General features: G+C 43.9%; 1 protein-coding gene across 2 annotated transcripts in view; it reads right to left on the minus strand.

The window, feature by feature from the left end:
• The window catches only part of CPAP (centrosome assembly and centriole elongation protein), a 73,787-nt gene that overhangs the window by 25,142 nt on the left and 28,953 nt on the right, over positions 1-19,692 (minus strand). For both annotated transcript variants that reach the window (XM_073583107.1, XM_073583108.1), the window contains 7 exons: positions 14,712-14,877; positions 8,205-8,450; positions 6,958-7,048; positions 6,699-6,802; positions 5,456-5,554; positions 4,106-4,246; positions 3,931-4,015 (listed from right to left, as the gene is read on the minus strand). In XM_073583107.1, the coding sequence (XP_073439208.1) occupies positions 3,931-4,015; positions 4,106-4,246; positions 5,456-5,554; positions 6,699-6,802; positions 6,958-7,048; positions 8,205-8,450; positions 14,712-14,877 (932 nt within the window). The remainder of the gene's footprint in view (positions 1-3,930; positions 4,016-4,105; positions 4,247-5,455; positions 5,555-6,698; positions 6,803-6,957; positions 7,049-8,204; positions 8,451-14,711; positions 14,878-19,692) is intronic.

Here is a 19,692-nt window from a genome sequence, read left to right on the forward strand (position 1 = left end):
ACGCACACCGAGGTAGATATGGGTCTAATAAAAGACCTGTGTCCACCTCCTACTGACACTAAGTTAAACTGAGGAAATTCCTGCCGGTTGGTGGGGTGTATACTGCGGAGGAGGAGCTAACCTTTTTTTGTGCATAGTGTCAGCCTCCTAGTGGCAGCAGCATACACCCATGGTCTGTGTCCCCCAATGAAGCGATAAGAGAAATGTCACATGCTCGAACATGGTACCAATAAAAACGTCAACTCGTCCCGCAAAAAATAAGACCTCACATGACTCGGTGGGTCAAAATATGGAAAAATTATAGCTCTCAATATGTGGTGATGCAAAAACTATTTTTACAATAAAAAGCGTCTTTTAGCGTGTGACAGCTGCCAAGCATAAAAACCGCCATAAATAGTAAATCAAACCCCCCGTTATCACCCCCTTAGTTAGGGAAAAATAATAAAATTAAAAAAATGTATTTATTTCCATTTTCCAATTAGGGTTAGGGGTGTGTTGGGGTTAGGGTTGGAGTTAGAATTGGGGTTTTCCACTATTTGCGCACATCAGGTGCTCTCCAAACGCAACATGGCGTCTGATCTCAATTCCAGCCAATTCTGAGTTGAAAAAGTCAAATGGTGCTCCTTCCCTTCCAAGCTCTGCCTTGCACTAAAACAGTGTTTTACCCCCTCATATGGGGTATCAGCCTACTCAGGACAATTTGCAAAACATCTTTTGGGGTCCTATTTCTCCTGTTGCCCTTAGGAAAATAAAAAATTGGGGGCAAAAATATCATTTTTGTGGAAAAAAAAAATTTTTTATTTTCACGCCTGGGCGTTATAAACTTCTGTGAAGCCCTTGGGGGTTCAAAGTTCTCACCACACATCTAGATAAGTTCCTTGGGGGGGGTCTAGTTTCCAAAATGGTGTCATTTGTGGGGGGATTCCACTGTTTTGGTACATCAGGGGCTTTCCAAACGCGACATGGAGTCCGATCTCAATTCCAGCCAAAAAAGTCAAATGGCGCTGCTTCCCTTCCGAGCTCTGCCATGCGCCCAAATAGTCGTTTACACCCACACATGGGGTATCAGCGTACTCACGACAAATTGCACAATAACTTTTAGGGTCCTGTTACCCTTGGGAAAATAAAAATTGGGGGTGAAAAGATCATTCTGTGGAAAAAAATATGATTTTTTAATTGTACCGCTGTACGTTATAAACTTCTGTGAAGCCCTTGTGGGTTCAAAGTTCTCACCACATATCTAGATAAGTTCCTTGGGGGGGGGGGGGGGGTCTAGTTTCCAAAATGGGGTCACTTGTGGGGGGTTTCCACTGTTTAGGTACATCAGGGGCTCTCCAAACGTGACATGGCATCCGATCTCAATTCCAGCCAATTTTGCATTGTAAAAGTCAAACGGCGCTCCTTCCCTTCTGAGGTCTGCCATGCGCCGAAACAGTGGTTCCCCCCACATATCAGGTATCAACGAACTCAGGACAAATTGCACAATAATTTTTGCAGTCCAATTTCTCCTGTTACCTGTGGTAAAATAAAAAAAATTGAACCTGAAGTATTTTTTTGTGAAAAAAAGTTAAATGTTCATTTTTTTTTTTTAAATATTCAAAAAATTCCTATAAATTCCTTGAATGTGGTTTTGAGCACCTTAAGGGGTGCAGTTTTTAGAATGGTGTCACTTTTGGGTATTTTCTATCATATAGACCCTTCAAAGTGACTTCAAATGTGATGTGGTCCTTAAAAATAAAATGGTGTTGCAAAAATGAGAAATCGCTGGTCAACTTTTAACCCTTATATCTTCCTAACAAAAAAAATGTTGGTTCCCAAATTGTGCAGATGTAAAGTAAACATGTGGTAAATGTTACTTATTAAGTTTTTTGTGTGCCATATCTCTGTGATTTAAGGGCATAAAAATTCAAAGTTGGAAAATTGCGAAATTTTCGCCAAATTTCCGTTGTTTTCACAAATAAACGCAAGTTATATGAATGAAATTTTACCACTAACATGAAGTACAATATGTCACGAGAAAACAATATCAGAATCACCGGGATCCATGGAAGCGGTCCAGCGTTATGGCCTCATAAAAGCACAGTGGTCAGAATTGTAAAAATTGGCCCGGGAGTTAACGTGCAAACCACCCTTGGTAGTGAAGGGGTTAAAATGCAATAACGGACGATCAAAAGAACGTATTTGCACAAAAGTGGTATCATTAAAAAAGTCAGCCCGGCATGCAAAAAATAAGACCTCACCGAACTCGATGATATGAAAAATGGAGGCGCTACGGTTCTCAGAAAAGTGCGCAATTTTTTTATTTTTTTTATTTATTTTTTTTTTAGCAAACTTTGGAATTTTTTTTTCACTTAGATAAAAGAGAACATAGACATGTTTGGGGTCTATGAACTCGTAATAAATGAGGATGAATGAACTCATGGAGATCAACATCCAACACTGCAGAGACACCATCACATGTTTCTCAACGCAGTGATTCTAGAGCAAAGCCCCCATCCCTTATGGGAAATATGTAAAATATGCAAAACACAAGCCGCGGAGACACCATCACATTATGCAAGCAATGACTAGCCAGGTCTTTCCCCGGGAAGGGCAGTCTCCAATGAAGGAAACCACCTATGCCAAAACATGGTATCCATCCACAGACAGCTGTTTTGGGGTATTGCCCCTCATCAGTGTGGAGCAGGAAACTGGCCAGTAGGAGCAATGCCTAGTAGAAGACTGTGAAAAATGAGGATGAATGAACTCATGGAGATCAACATCCAACACAGCGGAGACACCATCACATGTTTCTCAACGCAGTGATTCTAGAGCACTGCCCCCATCCCTTATGGGAAATATGCAAAACATGCAAAACACAAGCCGCGGAGACACCATCACATGTTTCTTAACGCAGTGATTCTAGAGCAAAGCCCCCATCCCTTATGGGAAATATGTAAAATATGGTTGGTGTCTCCGCGGCTTGTGTTTTGCATGTTTTTACATATTTCCCATAAGGGATGGGGGCATTGCTCTAGAATCACTGTGTTGAGAAACGTGATGGTGCAATACCCCGAAACAGCTGTCTGTGGATGGATACCATGTTTTGGCATAGGTGGTTTCCTTCATTGGAGACTGCCCTTCCCGTGGTTGTTCCTTCCCGGGGAAAGACCTGGCTGGTCATTGCTTGCGTTAAGAAACATGTGATGGTGTCTCCGCAGCTTGTGTTTTGCATATGAACTCGTAATGACCTGGCGAATCATAATGGCAGGTCAGTTTTAGCATTTAGTGAACCTAGCAAAAAAGCCAAGCAAAAAACAAGTGTGGTGTTGCACTTTTTTGAAATTTCACCGCAGTTGGAATTTTTTTCCCATTTTCGAGTACATGACATGGTAAAACCAATGGTGTTGTTTAAAAGTACAACTCGTCCTGCAAAAAATAAGCCCTCACATGGCCATATTGACAGAAAACTAAAAAAGATATGGCTCTGGAAAGAAGGGGAGCGAAAAACGAAAACAGCTCTGGGAGTTAAGGGGGTTAAAACTCCCTAGAATCTTATTGGCCTTTGCAGTGACACTGAGCTCTGCTGCTGGGGGTGAAATGCTAACAAAAAAATAAAAGGATTCGGTTCTTGTTTGGTTTTTTTTCATACTGAAATTACTGTGTAGTAAAATCGATATAACAATAAAACTCTCCAGATAAGTTCTATTCCAGCGATACCAAACTTACAAATATTTTTATTTATTTCAGTGGTAAAAAAAAATTCTGAACTTTGTAAAATAAAAAAAATAAATAAAATACAATTTGTTTCTGTCTTCATTTTTTGATGCATAGCTTTAGATTTTTTTTTTCATTGATACATTTTGATAAATTTTTGTTACATCATTCAACGTGCAACTCTCAAAACACATTCAATGGCACAGGCATTTTCCCACAAAACTGACCACCAACCTGTCTGTCCATTGGAAAACTGGAGTATCTCAAGCCCATCAGGGTAGGTTGTGTGTGTAGTTTGGGCATCAGCGTAATAATAAATCTAAATTGAAAATAAAAGACATTTTTCAAGTGATCACCAAAGATAAGAAAACCATGAAAATTTTCCATTTTCATGTAATTAGACACCTACTACTCTCTGATCGGCCATCACTTGTTTAACATCCCCATTGAAGAAGGTCACAGTGGTAGACTTTCCATCCGGGCTTACTTCCTTACGCGTTCCATTCGGAAATAAAATGACATGACAGCCGTTTCTTAAAATCCGCTCCACCTACAGAGAAAGAAAACAAACTGATGTCATAAATTTAAAGGAATCAGAGAAAAAAATATTAACTATACTTCCAAGTAACTTTTTAGAAGAAGCTGTCCTGTGTGTACATGACAAATAACACTAGCTGGCCATTAAAGGACTGCAGAGATGAAAACCGGTGAAAATGCAGGATAGATGTCTCAATTTGTAAATTGACGGAGCTGGTGGGAGCAGACTAGCTGCTGTGTCGTCGTCTCATGCTCTGCACAACACAGAAGATTCCTGCTCTTTGTTCCCTAGTTAAAGGAAACTGGACACCTCAGAAAACACTACCTGCAGATATAGGGTTAATCTGCAAGTAAATAGCATTACAATGCTGTGCGGCTACTGGGAGAAAATTTACTTATTTCCTCCTATGAGCCGCCAGCTTTATCAGTCATGGGAGCATGTATGGTGTGGCTACAGTCACTGTGCACAGCACTGCTTACTATACGGAGAGCTGCAACGGTAAGCAAGTCCTGGCAATTTGATTGACAGATACGTTGTCTGTCAATCAAAGTGCTGGAGCGTGAATAAGGCCACTGCCCACAGAATGGTGAGCGGTGACTGCAGCTACTCTATATGCCACCATAACCTAACTTTGTCAGCTCCAGGGAAGAAATAAGTTCATTTTTTTCCTTTCAGTAAAGCAGGTAGCCAACATTGTTATACTATATATGCAGATGAATAGCTTTTCCAAGGTGGCAGGTCCCCCTTTTAACAGACAAAAGCAGAATGGAGTACAATATACAGAAGTACTGAGCAGTGTAGATGTAACTCCAACTCTGGTGTAAAATAAAGACTTGTTAGAAAGCGCTGCACAATCTTTCTGCTTCCCTCTGCTTGTTTTCTCACCGCTCCTTCCCTCTCAATAGACTATAAAAGAATTGTAACCTGAGAGTCAGTCTTGCAAGATGGAGTTTAGAAGTTTTCTCAGAGTAGATCGTCACAGCTTATTTCTCTAATAAGATATATGACCATGTTTCTTACATGTGCTTTTCCTATTGATTTATCAAAGGTTGTTTGGAGTACAGTTCCCAACACATTTATGTTGTAAACTATGAACTCTGGAACCAGAAGCTATTTTTTTTTTTTTAATTTAAATAAAAAGGGTGACGTTTGCAGTACTACAATTATCACAGAACCCTGTATAAATAATATAGACCAGTAATATAATAATAGTCATCTCACCTTTCCATCGGGATATGTAATTTCTCCCTGCACGTCGTCATTGTCTTTCACTGGGGAGTTGTCATTTTTCGGTTCTGTGGGTAGCACCTTGTCGGGGACCTACAGATGAATATAATAAGGATGTGCACTAACGTCTATCATGAAATTTGTTTACAAAAAGGGCCTAGGGGCGAAGAGGAAATAACTGGAACTCTGAGAATAATGAAAGAAAATTAAACAAGTCACTTAGTTGCTACATTCACGTTTATCCCCCTTTATCCAACCGGCGCCGAACAGCTGACTATCGCGAGCGCTCCAGGTATCAGGGTTCTCGATTGTGCTTCTTCGGTAAGCGCTATAGCTTGCCGAATAAGGAGGGAGCCGACGATGTTCGCTCACCTCATCTCTAGTCCCCGTGCCTCCTGGTCCAAACACATCCCCAGCACTAATTACAGCTCACTGTCAATATACAATGCGCATACAAAGCTGCCAAATCAGTGGTGCGGGCAGGGTTATACATGGCTCAGCATTCCGAGTTCTGCTACATCTGCTGCACCCAATAAACTAAGTGACACAGCTCTGGAATCGGGGCCTTTTTTTTTAAGGTACTGTGATTGAAAAACAACAATTCTGGTTTGTTTGTTTGTTTGTTTTTTTTTCTTTAAAACGTTTCCCATACAGGTTAATTAATTTTTTATTTTGATAGATTGGACTTTTACAGATGCAGCAATACCAAATATGCTTTTTTATTTTCTTATTTATACAGAGACAATGAGGCAATTTAAAATTTATGGGATTAAAAACTTTCTCGATTTATTTTTTAGTCCACTTAGGGAATACAAAACTGCAATTGTTCTATATAACACTATAGTATTAATAGACATTCTCCTATGAAACCCTTAGCAGACCAAGGTGGTGTTATATGGGGGTTTTGAACATGCCCCCAACTATCAGAATTCATCGGCACCCCATGATCGCTGCAGGGGATAGGAGGCAGGAGATTGGGTGAGGGCCAATGGCAACCCAGCTAATTGAAAGCCACCATCATTGATTGACAACAGCATTTAAATTGTTACGCAGAGCGACTGGAGAGAGCTCTACTCACTGCTGTTACAGACAGATGCTGGCTGTGTAGCACAGCTGGCATCTGCTGACCTCACGCCATCCATGGGGACCCGATGTGAAATTCAATAATGCACTCTACATCAGGAAGGGCTTAAAAATTTGCCAGTTTCCACATGGGGTCTGTGATAAATTCCCCTACCTGAGGAGTAGTGCTGGTGGCAGGTTCTGTTGCTTTGACTTTCGATGCCTCAGAATTACTGGAATCGCTTAAAGACATTTGTCGGAAACTTTTAGAGGATAATCCTAAAAACCAGGACATGACATAATGACACGATGACCCTTGAAGTCACCTCCAACTCTAACATTTTATAATAAAAAAAGTTTGTTTTATTCTGTAACATCTTATATAGGATATATTAAATACAGTGTAGAGTAGACTAATCTCTACTTCATCAGACCTTTAATGGGCGAATGGCTTCGGAGAAACTTTGTGTTCTTTTCCGGTTCAGGGACCGATGTTCGTCTCTGTTTTAGCATGTGCGAGGGGCTCTGAAAAAATTGAGAAACGGGTGTAAGATTACCACAGGAACTATGCACACAGGATCCATACTGTAAGCCAGACCTGGGCAATGTGCGGCCCTCTGACCAAGACAGCGGTGGGGCTGGAAACCAGAGGTCCGCAGGCCGTACCGTGCCCGCCCGCCTTCCATGGGGCTGTCGTGCAGAACATGGGGATTCCATGGGGCTGTCGTGCAGAACATGGGGATTCCATGGGGCTGTCGTGCAGAACATGGGGATTCCATGGGGCTGTCGTGCAGAACATGGGGATTCCATGGGGCTGTCGTGCAGAACATGGGGATTCCATGGGGCTGTCGTGCAGAACATGGGGATTCCATGGGGCTGTCGTGCAGCACATGGGGATTCCATGGTGCTGTCGTGCAGCACATGGGGATTCTATGGGGGTGACATGCTGTACATGGGGATTCCATGGGGCTGTCGTGCAGAACATGGAGATTCCATGGGGGTAACACGCAGCACACGAGGATTATATGGGTCTGTTGTGCAGAAATGGAGAAGCTATGGGTGTGACATGCAGCACACATGGGGATTCTATGGGGGTGACATGCTACACATGGGGAGGCTATGGGGGCCTCATGCAGTATATGGGAAGGCTGTGGGGGCCTCATGCAGTGTGTGAGGCCTCATGCTGTATATGGGGAGGCAGTGTGGGGCCTCATGTATATAAGGGGCTGTGGGGGGGTTCATATGATATACAGAAGGGGCTGTACTTGAGTTCAAAGATATATAGGGGGGTGTCAGCATACTTAATTCTGCTCAATATTTAGTGATTAATATTGAGTAGAATTAATTTCAAGCTATTGGTTCGGCCCACCACAACAGTCATGGTCTCTCAAGTGGCCCCTTGGAAAAATTAATTGACCACACATCCCTGCTGTAAGCTATGAAGCTGCCACTGTATGCTACATCACCATATTACAGAAATGAGAGAAATGTATCATGATGGTCATTATTTAAGTCAGTTTAAATTGTGGTTGCATTGCTGTTTTTGTGCCAGATTTATCAAAGTACTGCACAGTGTTTGCTAAATGTTGGGGCATCTTTAAATATAACAATCAGGTCTAGAGACGTTTCTTCTCCATCCCGCCACTGGCCTGAGCGTGCGGCTTTGTAAAGAATTACTTACTACAGATTCTGATCTCTTCACTTGAGTTGTAGGAGCTTCGCTTATCTTCTTTCTGCTTTCCACTGCGTCCGCTTTCTTCCAAGTCTCTACCCGAACTTTTTCCATGAACTTTATTTCTTCCCGCAGTTCTCCGTTTTCTTTTAATACGGTTTCTATCTGGTTTCTGAGACGCACCTGGGTAGTTAACCATTTTGTCTCCTTTTTCTTCAACTCCTCTTGCAAGTCTTTGACCTGTTGCTTTAAAGTCTAGAGAAATATACGAAAAATATACATTATACATCTGAAAGTAGCACAGGGAGATTATGGTAAAAAAACAACAAGCTAAATATGTATTATATGTTTGCTTCTATATTCCCAAAGAGCACCAAGCAGTGGAAATAAGGCGGTAAATGACAGCTAATGGGCAGGCAATAGTGATTTTAGGCTGCCAACAGTTTTTTTTAGGCAGTTAAACAAGTTTTTCAAGTTAAAACCATTTCAAGAAGCTCTCCTTTTTTGGAGAGTTGTTTTTTTCCAAAAGCATTTTTTAAAGAGGTTTTTAAATTGTTTTTTTTTTCACCTTCAAGCTTTTATTTTTTTGCAGGCTTTTGATTGGACTATGCAAATTTTTTTACACTGTTTTTCAAAAACTTTTCAGGTAAATAATAGGGATTTTTGTGTACTCACCTTAAAATCCTTTTCTCCGAGCCAATCATTGGGGGACACAGACAGTGGGTGTTATGCTGCTGGCCACTAGGAGGACACTAAGTAAACCAGAAAAAAAGTTAGCTCCTCCCCTGCAGTATACACCCTCTCGCTGGCTGAGATTTCTCCAGTTCAGTGAAAAAAGCAGTAGGAGCATAAACCATAATAACCACAACTAAGTCAAAGCCTAAGAATGCTACAGTGAGCCAATAGGCTAAACAGGGTGGGAGCTGTGTTCCCCAATGATTGGCTTGGAGAAAATGATTTTACGGTGAGTACACAAAAATCCCTATTTCTCCTACGCCTCACTGGGGGACACAGACAGTGGGACATCCTAAAGCAGTCCCTGGGTCAGGAGCATACATCTGCTAATACCCCATGTACCACTGAGTCAAGAGTGAGGTACTGCTGGCTGCAGCCGCAGAGGCCTGAGAATAAATTAGACAATGTTTGTAAAGGTATGCAGGCTGGATCAAGTCGCAGCCTTGCGGACAGGCCTGAGGATGAAATTGGTAATATTTTGTAAAAAGTGTGCAAACTGGACCAAGTCGCAGTCTTGCAGACCTGTTTTGCCGAGGCCTGGTGCCGAAGTGGCACCCACTGACCAGGTAGAGTCCGCCTCAATCCCCACTGGGACAGGCGCGTTCCTGATACAGTAGGACTACTGAATCGCCAGAGGAATCCACCTAGCGTTGCTTTGACACGGCTAGACCCTTCCTATGCCCCTCTGGAAGCATGAACAGGGCATCTGACTTGTGGCAGGGAGCCGTCCGGGAGATGTACCGTCTCAGTGCCCTAACCACAACCAGGGTGTGGAGGGCCTTCTCAATGCGATGGACTGGCGCCGGACAAAAGGAAAGGCAAAACAATTCCCTCGTTGAGATGGAGGAGGAGACGACCTTGGGCAGGAAGGACGGGGACGTCCTGAGAACTACCTTTTCCTGATGAAAAATTCAGGAACGGAGAAAGGCGGGACAGAGCTGCCAATTCCAAAACTCGTCTGATTGACGTAATTGCCACTAGAAAGACCACCTTGCAAGAGAGGACGGACAGTGACACGTCCTGCGGCGGTTCAAAAGGAGCCTCCTGTAAGGCCCTGAGAACCAGGTTAAGGTCTCATGATTCCAATGGCCTTCTATAAGGAGGCGCCACATGGGAAACTTCTCTGAATGAACGTCTTGACCTGACGTTTGGTGGCAATTTTTCGTCGGGAAAGCACTGACAAGGCCGAAATTTGGCCCTTGAGCGAGCTGAGCACGAGGCCTGATTTTAAACCAGATTGAAGGAATTCCAATATGGCCGGAATGGAAAACACCAGAGGTGATCGACCATGATCCTTGCACCAGGAAAAGGTTTTCCAGGTGCGGTGATAGATGCACATGGACACAGGCTTCCTAGTACTAATCATGGTGGAAATCACGTGAGAGAACCCAGCCTGTGCTAAAATCCAGGATACAACGGCCACGCCGTCAAAGACAGGGCCCCGGAGTTCTGGTGATAAATCGGGCCCTGCGAGTGTCGATCCATGCAATCTGGAAGTCGCCAGGGGACGTCGGCAACAAGTTGTATTAGTTCTGCATACCATGCTCGGCCAATCTGGCGTGACAAGGATCACTGGTACTCCCTCCGATGTGATCTTCTTTATGACCCTCGGAAGCAAGGGAAGAGGGGGGGGGGGGGGAGATGTACGGGAGCCGGAACCGGTGCCATGGCAGAACTAGGGCATCCGCTCCGATGGCGCATGGATCACGCAATCGGGCAATGAACCGAGGAACCTTGCTGTTTAGTCTTGAGGCCATGAGATCCACATCTGGAGTCCCCTAACGATGACAAATCTGTTGAAAAAACTTCCGGATGAAGAGACCACTTCCCCGAGACAATGCCTTGGCGACTGCGAAAATCTGCCGCCCAATTTTCTACACTCGGCACAATGGAGGATGTGACTCGCTTCGTGCACGGCCATCCTGCTCTGGGTACCTCCCTGGCGGATGATATACGCTACAGCCGTGGCGTTGTCGGATTGGATCCTCATGTGACCTGCAAGGAGACGGTGGAAACTCCGTAGAGCTAATCTGATCGCTTGCATCTCCAAAATGTTGATGGGGAGACTGACTCTCGGGTTGACCAACGACACTGTGCTGTGTGGCGACGAAAGACTGCTCCCCAGCCGAGGAGACTTGCGTCGGTGGTTACTACCAACCATCTTACAGGGAGAAAAAACCTGCCTTGATTCAGGGAGGACCTCAGTGTCCACCACCTGAGGGATTGTCTGACCCACAGGGACAGAGGGATCCAACGGTCCAAGGAGAACGGGTTCTTGTCCTAAGCCAACAGCAACGCGTTGTAAGGGACAGAGGTAGAACTGTGCAAATGGAACTGCATCCATCGCTGACACCAACTTTCCTAGAACTCTCATGCCGAAACGAATGGAGTGAGAAAACAGTCATGCTGCCCGTTGTAAGGCTTAGGTCTCTCCTGGAGGGAGAATGACCAACCCGCAGGAAGGGTCCAAGATCATCCCTAAAGGGGTAATCTGCTGAGCCGGTTGTGGGAAAGACTTTTAAAAGTTTATCTTCCACACCAGGCGAGAAAGTGTATTTACTGTTATCCATGGATTCCTGGCAGGCTGGAAGGGACGGACCCTTGATGAGCAGGTAGTCCTGATACGGTAACACCACCACTCCCCGAGAGTGGAGAATGGCCATGACCCTGGTAAAGACCCTGGGGGCGGTGGCGAGTCCAAAGGGCAAGGCAAAGAACTGGAAGTGTTCCTTGTGAAATGCATGAAGGTAAGCGACCTTGATGTCGATGGATGGTAGGAAATCTCCTTTTTCCATGGAAGCGACAACTGATCGGAGAGATTCCATTCGGAATCACCATACCCTGACAACTGATTTAACAGTTTGAGACCCAGAATGGGTCACATCGTCCCATCCTTTTTTGGAAACACAAAAAGGTTTGAAAATAATCATCTGAACCTTTCACAGTGAGGGACCGGAATGATGACTCCGACCCTTAGCAGAGCCTGAACAGCCCGAAGGAAGGCTCTTGTCTCTTTCCTTGGGCGGAGAGGAAAGGATACACCGAGTTGGGGGGGGGGAGAAGAAAATTCTCTCACTCGTATCCGGAGGACACCAGCTCCCTGACCCACTTGTCATTGGGTAGATCTATGAGATTTGGCTCCCCTAGATCCAGAAGCCCTAGGCCTGGGTTTCCAAGAGCGGTTAGGTCTGTATGAGACCTGGGAGAATCTGTCTCTGCACAGGGACCGACCTGATCTGGAAAAGAAGGTAGAGGAGGACCAACCGGAATTGTTGCGAGAAGATCGAAAACTCGTCGGCTGTTGGTTGCGAAACGGCCGAACAGCCCCTATTGTTGAGGAAGGATTTTACTTTTTCCCCCGTAGTATCGGAAATGAGTTGGTCCAGTTTCTCTCCAAAACAACGACCCGTTTGGAAGGGGAGAGAAGACAACGATCTTTTAGGTGTGGCATCCACCCGCCAGCCGCGGAGCCATAAAGGGTCTTCTAATGGAGATCACATTAGCGGCAGTTTGAGCCGCGCAATTGGCGGCATCAAAAGAAGCGTCTACTACAAAGACAGATGCGTGAATTATCTGCCTGGCGACAGTGGTTGCCTCCGGAGGAAGATTGGTGCCTTGGAAGGAAGTAATCAAGACTCCTACTCAAGCGGCCATTGCCTTAGTGACCCAAATTGCCGCGAGAGATGGAAAAAAAACGATTTTCTTGAAGCTTCAAAAAAAAAAAAAAAACAACTTAACGGGCAAGGTAGTCAATTTGACAATCGGAGGGGCTTCTGACTAAGGAACCCTCAGAAACAGATAGGAGCGTTTTAGAAGCAAGACGCGATACAGGAGGGTCGACCGGAGGGGATTGTAACCAATCCTACATTAGGTCTGGATGAAAAGGGTATTTAGCCTGAGTAGACTTTTGCCCTGTGAACCGCTCATGTGGCCGATCCCTATGTAACTGGACGGCTGGTAAATAACGTGCTCACACTCTAGGTTCGCTTAAATGAGCCAGGGTGTGCTGGAGCGGGAATATTTTCTTCATCCAACCTCAGAATCTTGTTGACTGATTCTATAAGAGAATCAAGCGACTATTGATCAGTTGGGGGATTCTGAGGGGCTGACGTGTCAGATTTGAATTCTGAGCCGTGTTTGCTGTGAACCTCAGGAGAGGGTGAGCGAGAGACAGGAGTCGCCGATGCTGAGGCGCTGACCGTCCCCCTTGGACGAGTATGGTCCCTGCTGGGGGACGGTTCCCGGCCGACGCCAGAGCCCTCCGCGGGAGGCAAGGACGCTTTCTGCCTGGGTCAGAGACTCCACCAACCGTGACAGGGACGCAGCCCAGTCAGGGTTACTAAACGCGGGAGGCCTGTCAACAGCAGCGGTGAGGGACATTGGAGCGCAGGTCCGTGTATAACGGAATAGTCTGTGCACTGGGTATGGCAAGTGGTACACACAGTAAAAAACTCGGTGTGCCTTTTTAACAGCCCGTTTAGCCTTCTTAGATTGAGGCATAGCACTCCTGAAGGGTTAAAGGCAGAGTGTCTGCAGCTGCAGGGAATGTGCCGTGAAGGGGTTAATCTGAGGGCAGATGCAGCTTACCCTGTCCTGTGCTGGGTCCCCCAGGAGGAAAAAAAAAAAAAAAAAACGGTGGCCTTGTGGTGTCACCCGATATCCGGCTGTCCAGAGCAGGCATAGCGCTCATGAAAGGCTTAACAGCAGCTGAAGACATGGCCCCCGAGAATAAAATTGCACGTCTCGTAAGTAATGAGAGGCGCCAAGAGGAGGGGAAGGCGACGTTAGCGCGGGCGGCGCTAATCAAATTGCGGCCTAGTAGGCCGGAAAAGCCGGGGACTAAATTTTTGCCCGTGCCGAGAGCGGGGGGGGGGGGGGGGGGCCCGCGATGGAGCGCCGGTTCACCACCATAAGTCAGCGCTTCTCCCAGGGGGCAGGACCCGACCCCATACCTCCACTCCTGTGCTCAGGCAGGTCATCGCTGTCCGGGGTCTTCTTGTCTCATCCTCCAGGCGATGTAGCAGAGCTGGAGGAGGTCTTAAAGGGGTATGCTCAATCGATCCACCCTGTGGTAGGGGGATGAAGAGCTCTGGGGCTGATTCAGGGCATCCAAAAAAGCGCTGCTCAAGTCCTTCTCCATGCACTCCTGTGCTACGTCCTGTTGCGCTTGCCCTCATATCCGTGGAGTACCGACCGTAAGGGAAATCAGCCCCATTCGTCGCAGGAAAGTGTACGGGGAGGTATACTCCGCGTGCTTGCCTGTTGTTGGTTCGGGGGAGAGCGGGCCGTAGAAAGGAACAGTCGCCCCCTTCACTCCGTTAATTAAAAAATAAAAATTTACTGAAAATTCAAAAATAAAAACGATGGGGTCTGAAACCAGACCCAAGTGCCTCCTACAGACACTAAGCAAGAACTGGAGAAATCTCAGCCAGCGAGAGAGTGTATACTGCAGGGGAGGAGCTAACTTTTTTTCTGGTTTACTTAGTGTCCTCCTAGTGGCCAGCAACATAACACCCACTGTCTCTGTGTCCCCCAATGAGGCGTTGGAGAAATAAAAGCTTTCGAAGAAAAGGAGAGTAGATCTCCTATACAAATGAAAGAGAAGAGTTTTCAAAGCATTTGATAAGAATTTTAAAGCTCCAAAATACAATGTGAACATAGCCGTACGCTGCCTTTTTTGCACACTGTAGAAGAAAAACAATCTCTCGTAGGTACTAATGATGAATTGTAAAATGGACCTATAAGTCATATGGATAAAAGGCAAACTGTTTTTTCCCTCACCTGGATTTCCTCCCGTTCTTTCTTGTCCGGTATTGCTCGTGCAGCACTTGCATGCTTCTCAAACACTTTGCGCTCCTTTTGGAGTTTTTTCATTTCCTCTTTTTTGTACTCCTCGATCCTGGACAGTTCTTTTGCCTTCTGCTGTTCAAAATCTGCAACTTCTTTCCTGTTAAAATAAAAATCACAAATATTGATACAACTTAAAAAAAAATCTCTAAAGATTTAATGGGAATCTGTAAGCAGGTATTGGCTATACAATCTGAGAGCATCATGATGTAGTTGCTGAAACCTTGATTTTAGAAATGTATCACTTATTCAGCTGTGTTTTATGGTTTCAATAAAATCAGTGTTTTAGCATCAGATTATTACTACAGGACAAGCTGCCACATGCTTTATAGCCCAACCTAGCCCCAGCAATGATAAGCAGCTTTTTTTTTTACTATACATTGTACGCAGAAAGCAGCCAATCAGAGGTGAGGGCAGGGTTATACAGGGCTCCGCATTCTTGAGCTCTGCTAGAACTGCAGTAAAGAAAATTGTGATTCTATCACAACTGCTGCACCCAGTAAACTACGTGACACATCACTGGAATCAGAATCTCTGTCCCTCCATCATGCTAGTGTCACATTACATTGCAAAAACCTGCTGACATATTCGTTTTAATTGCTATAAAGTGACTTAAGAGTTCACACTGCCCGGACTCCCCTCAATTAGTTACATATTTGCTTGGAGGATTGCGCAGCCTCAGTGACTACCGCTGATGTCACTTAGGCTGCGCTGACTCCCCGCCTGACCCGCGGTGAACTGACAGCGTGGGAAAAAGTTCAGAAACTTTCCCACGCTAATCAGTTCATCTCCGGTCAGGCCTCTGGTTTACAGCCGGGCCGGTCACATTAGCACCGCTCCCGGTTGTAAACTATTTAACCCCTTGAGATGGATTGCGGCGTGGGACTTGACTGTACGGAGGACAGGTATGGGACATTGTTGCTTTTTTATTTTGGATTTTTTACAGAACGATGGCTTCGATTGGGAGTTAAATAAAGATGGAAAAAATGTGATTATTTCATTAAGTCTTTATTCTTAAGTGTGTGTTTTTTAACCCTTTCAGACTAGTGGATTAATAATGGATAGGTGTCCTATTGACACTTCTCCATTAATAACCAGGCTTAATGTCACTTTACAATAGCAAGGTGACATTAACCCCTTATTACCCCATATGCTACCCGCTATAGGGCAATGGGAAGAGAGAGGGTAAGTGCCAGAATTGGCGCATCCTACAGATGCGCCTTTTCTGGGATGGCTGAGGGCAGATTTTTTTTTAGGCGGGGCAAAAACAATGGTCCATCTCTAGGCTAATAATTTCTGCCCTCATTCACTGGCTTGCCCTCTCTGGCGAAGAGCCCACGCCATTTTTTTGCGTAAGTTAATCCTTTAACACCTACAGCTCCAAAATTTTGCACACAAACACTACTAACATTATTAGTGAGGGACATATAAAAAAAAAAAAAAAGTATATGCAATGGTTTACTGTATGTAAACCATGTCTCATATCCTGTTGGGTTCTGTAATGATTTTCCCACGCGATCCCTATTTCGCAATTCCTGCGTCTCGATTAGAGATCTAGCGGAGGTGAGGACAGCATGCGATGGCTATTCCCTGGCACCATATGTCTGCATCTATGCAGAATAGATAACTCAAATTCTTACTCAGTATGTATGCATGTACATACACATCTATATTTATATATCTATCTATCTGTAGGAATCTCTTCACATATATTTATGTCCATTTACATATTATGAATATTTTATCATTGGGGATGTGTACAATTATTAATAATCAATGGGGGTTGTCACTGTGGATCAAAGGAATGGATTAGAACATATTCAATATTCATATAATTATATTACATATCTATAGTCATCCACAAGGATCCTAGTATTCTAGGTGATTCTATTATTACTATTGTGGACATCGTATTTATGGGTGTCAATGTTCCCTAGCCCTTTATTATCAAAACCTAAATAGGTGCAATTTTCAAATAATTAGTGAATATTACCCTTGTTATCGCGATAGAAATCCGAGATTAAAAATGAGAATGCGCACTCTCAGCATGTAACATGCTGTTAGTTGCAGTCTCTTTCCTGTACACATCCGTCTATATTTTGTTCTCTTCATCTCTCTGAATCATTACATCTGAGAGAGTTCACGGATACTCTTAACAATAACGAATTGAATTTGAAATTAATACTCTATACATAAAAACCATATCCCCTTCCTATGTATAATGATGCAGAGAGATGAAGAGAACAAAATACAGACGGATCTGTACAGGAAAGAGACTGTAACAAACAGCATATTACATGCTGAGAGTGCGCATTCGGTAACAACTCTCAGAGCCATCCCGATAAGGGGAATTCCTACACTTGCGTCAGAAATTTTCCACCTTTGAACGCTTTAAATATAGAGCTATGGAACTAAGAGAGCGGTTACTTGGGAGGAATTACTCAAGGCCATCAAGAAAGCATATAACATCGCTTTGAGCACGGACAGGAAAGATTTACTAATTCCAAAATCCCATAATCAGGACCCGGAAAACCAGATACGCTTTATTACAGAGTATCATGAAGATTGGCCAGCAATGTTGGATATTTTAAATCGACATTGGAACATTCTTAGAACTGATGGAGATTTACAGAGGTTTATAATCCCTTGGGCCTCTTCAGGATACCGTAAACTACCTCTATTTCAAACCTCTTAGCATCAAGCCACTTCAAACGTGTGGAAAGAACAACATTAACGAGAGATACGGGTTTTTTTTCCTGCAAAACGTGCAGGGCTTTCGAGATTCTATTTCCCCAAAAATTCTTCACAGATGCTTTTGGAAAAATTTTCAAACTCCATCAACATCTCAATTGCTTATCCACTGGTGTAGTTTATTGCTTAGAATGTACCTGTCGGCTGAAATACGTGGGAAAAACCATGAGAGACCTGAATACCCGCATACAATACGTGGGAAAAACCACGAGAGACCTGAAAACCCGCATACGAGAACACATAAGGAGTATTATCAATTTTGACAAGAACAGAATAAAATCTTTGCACTTACTCCAATTGCTAGACATTTCAAGGGTGCTCATGGATTATGTTGGAAAGATTTCAATGGATGGGCAATTTATCAACAAAAATTGGATATCAGAGGTGGAAATTTGGATAAGGCACTCCTTAAGAAAGAGAGTGAATGGATTTTTAGGATTAACTCTGTTAACCCTCATGGCTTAAATGAGAATTTTAATTTTTGTTGTTTCCTATAAATTTGCTTTATGTACCCCTTTTAATTTAATGTGTCCTTGTTTTTAATCTCTGATTTTCAACGAGATAACAAGGGTAATATTCACTAATTATTTGAAAATTGCACTTCTTTAGGTTTTGATAATAAAGGGCCAGGGAACATTGACACCCATAAATACGATCACCTAGGATACTTTTGGATGACTATAGATATGAAATATAGTTATGTGAATATTGAATATATTGTACTCCATTCCTTTGATCCATAGTGACAACCCCCATGGATTATTAATAATTCTACACATCCACAATGAAAAATTTTTCATAATATGTAAATGATTATAAACATATGTGAAATATCTATCTATATATTATAGCTTTGGCAAAAATTAAGAACCCATTGCACAGTTGTATAAAAATCAGCTTCTTTACATGTCTGACAGCCATTCCATTCCAGTGTCAGTTGAATTCCAACCAGAGGACACCTCATTCTACTTAATGTGCTTCTGATTAGGTGATCACCTGGACCAAATCTTATTTAACAAAGGAAAGTATAAAAAACCCTGCTGTGGTGTTCACAATCCTCTTGCAATAGGACAAGCTGGATGGCAAAACAAGTGCTAGTAAAGGGCCCGTTACACGTAGCGATATCGCTAGCAATATTGCTGTAACGTCACTGATTTTGTGACATAGCAGCAATATTGCTAGCGATATCGCTACATGTGACACTCACTTCCGACCGGCTCCCCCGCGATGATCGCTGATCGCGCGAGAACGGCCTGGGCCATTCCTCGTCCTCGATTCCTGCTGGGCTTCCTGTGGCGCCGACGAGCGATGCGTGGACACGGGCGGGAGGACGTCAGGATCACCACGTCTGACAGGTAAGTAGCGACCCCCGACCCCTGCTATGTCGCTGGTGAGATCTGCCTGTGTGGCAGCTCACCAGCGACCACTTAGTGATGCACCAGCGATCGATATCGTTGTCGGGATCGCTGGTGCATCGCTACGTGTAACGGTACCCTAATATCCCAAAAGTAATAGGAATTAAAAACAGTTGATTTCTTCTGCTCAGACAATGTTCCCAACACAGAGGACTGGTTTTACCAGCGGGTCAATGTGCTATGCCACACAGCTAGGTCAATGTGTGGATGAAGGACCACCACATCAAATCCCTGTCAAGACCAGCCCAAGCTCCAGACCTGAACCCCATTGAAAACCTCTGGAATGTAATCAACAGGAAGATGGATAGTAACAAGTCATCAAACAAAGAAGAACTGTATAAATTTTTGGACCAGGAGTGGCATAAGGTCACCCAAAAGCAGTGTGAAAGACTGGTGGAAAGCATGCCAAGACACATGAAAGCTGTGATTAAAAATCATGGTTATTCCACAAAATATTGATTTCTGAACTCTTCCTGAGTTAAAACATTAGTATTGTTGTTTCTCAATGATAATGAAGAGGTTTTCTTAGCAGTATTTGAGGTCTGCAAGCACTGCATTTTTTTGTTATGACCAGTTCTCATTTTCTGAAAATAAACACAAAATTTAGTGCTTGGAAATTCGGAGACATGTTGTCAGTAGTATATAGAATAAAAGAGCAATTTACATTTTACTCAAAAATATACCTATAAAGAGAAAAATTAGACAAACTGAAAATTTTGCAGTGGTCTCAATTTTTGCCAGAGCTGTAT

This window comes from Dendrobates tinctorius, unplaced genomic scaffold (genome assembly GCF_039654945.1).
Source record: "Dendrobates tinctorius isolate UK_male_01 unplaced genomic scaffold, ASM3965494v1 ptg000075l, whole genome shotgun sequence".
NCBI classification, from domain to species: Eukaryota; Metazoa; Chordata; class Amphibia; order Anura; family Dendrobatidae; genus Dendrobates; species Dendrobates tinctorius.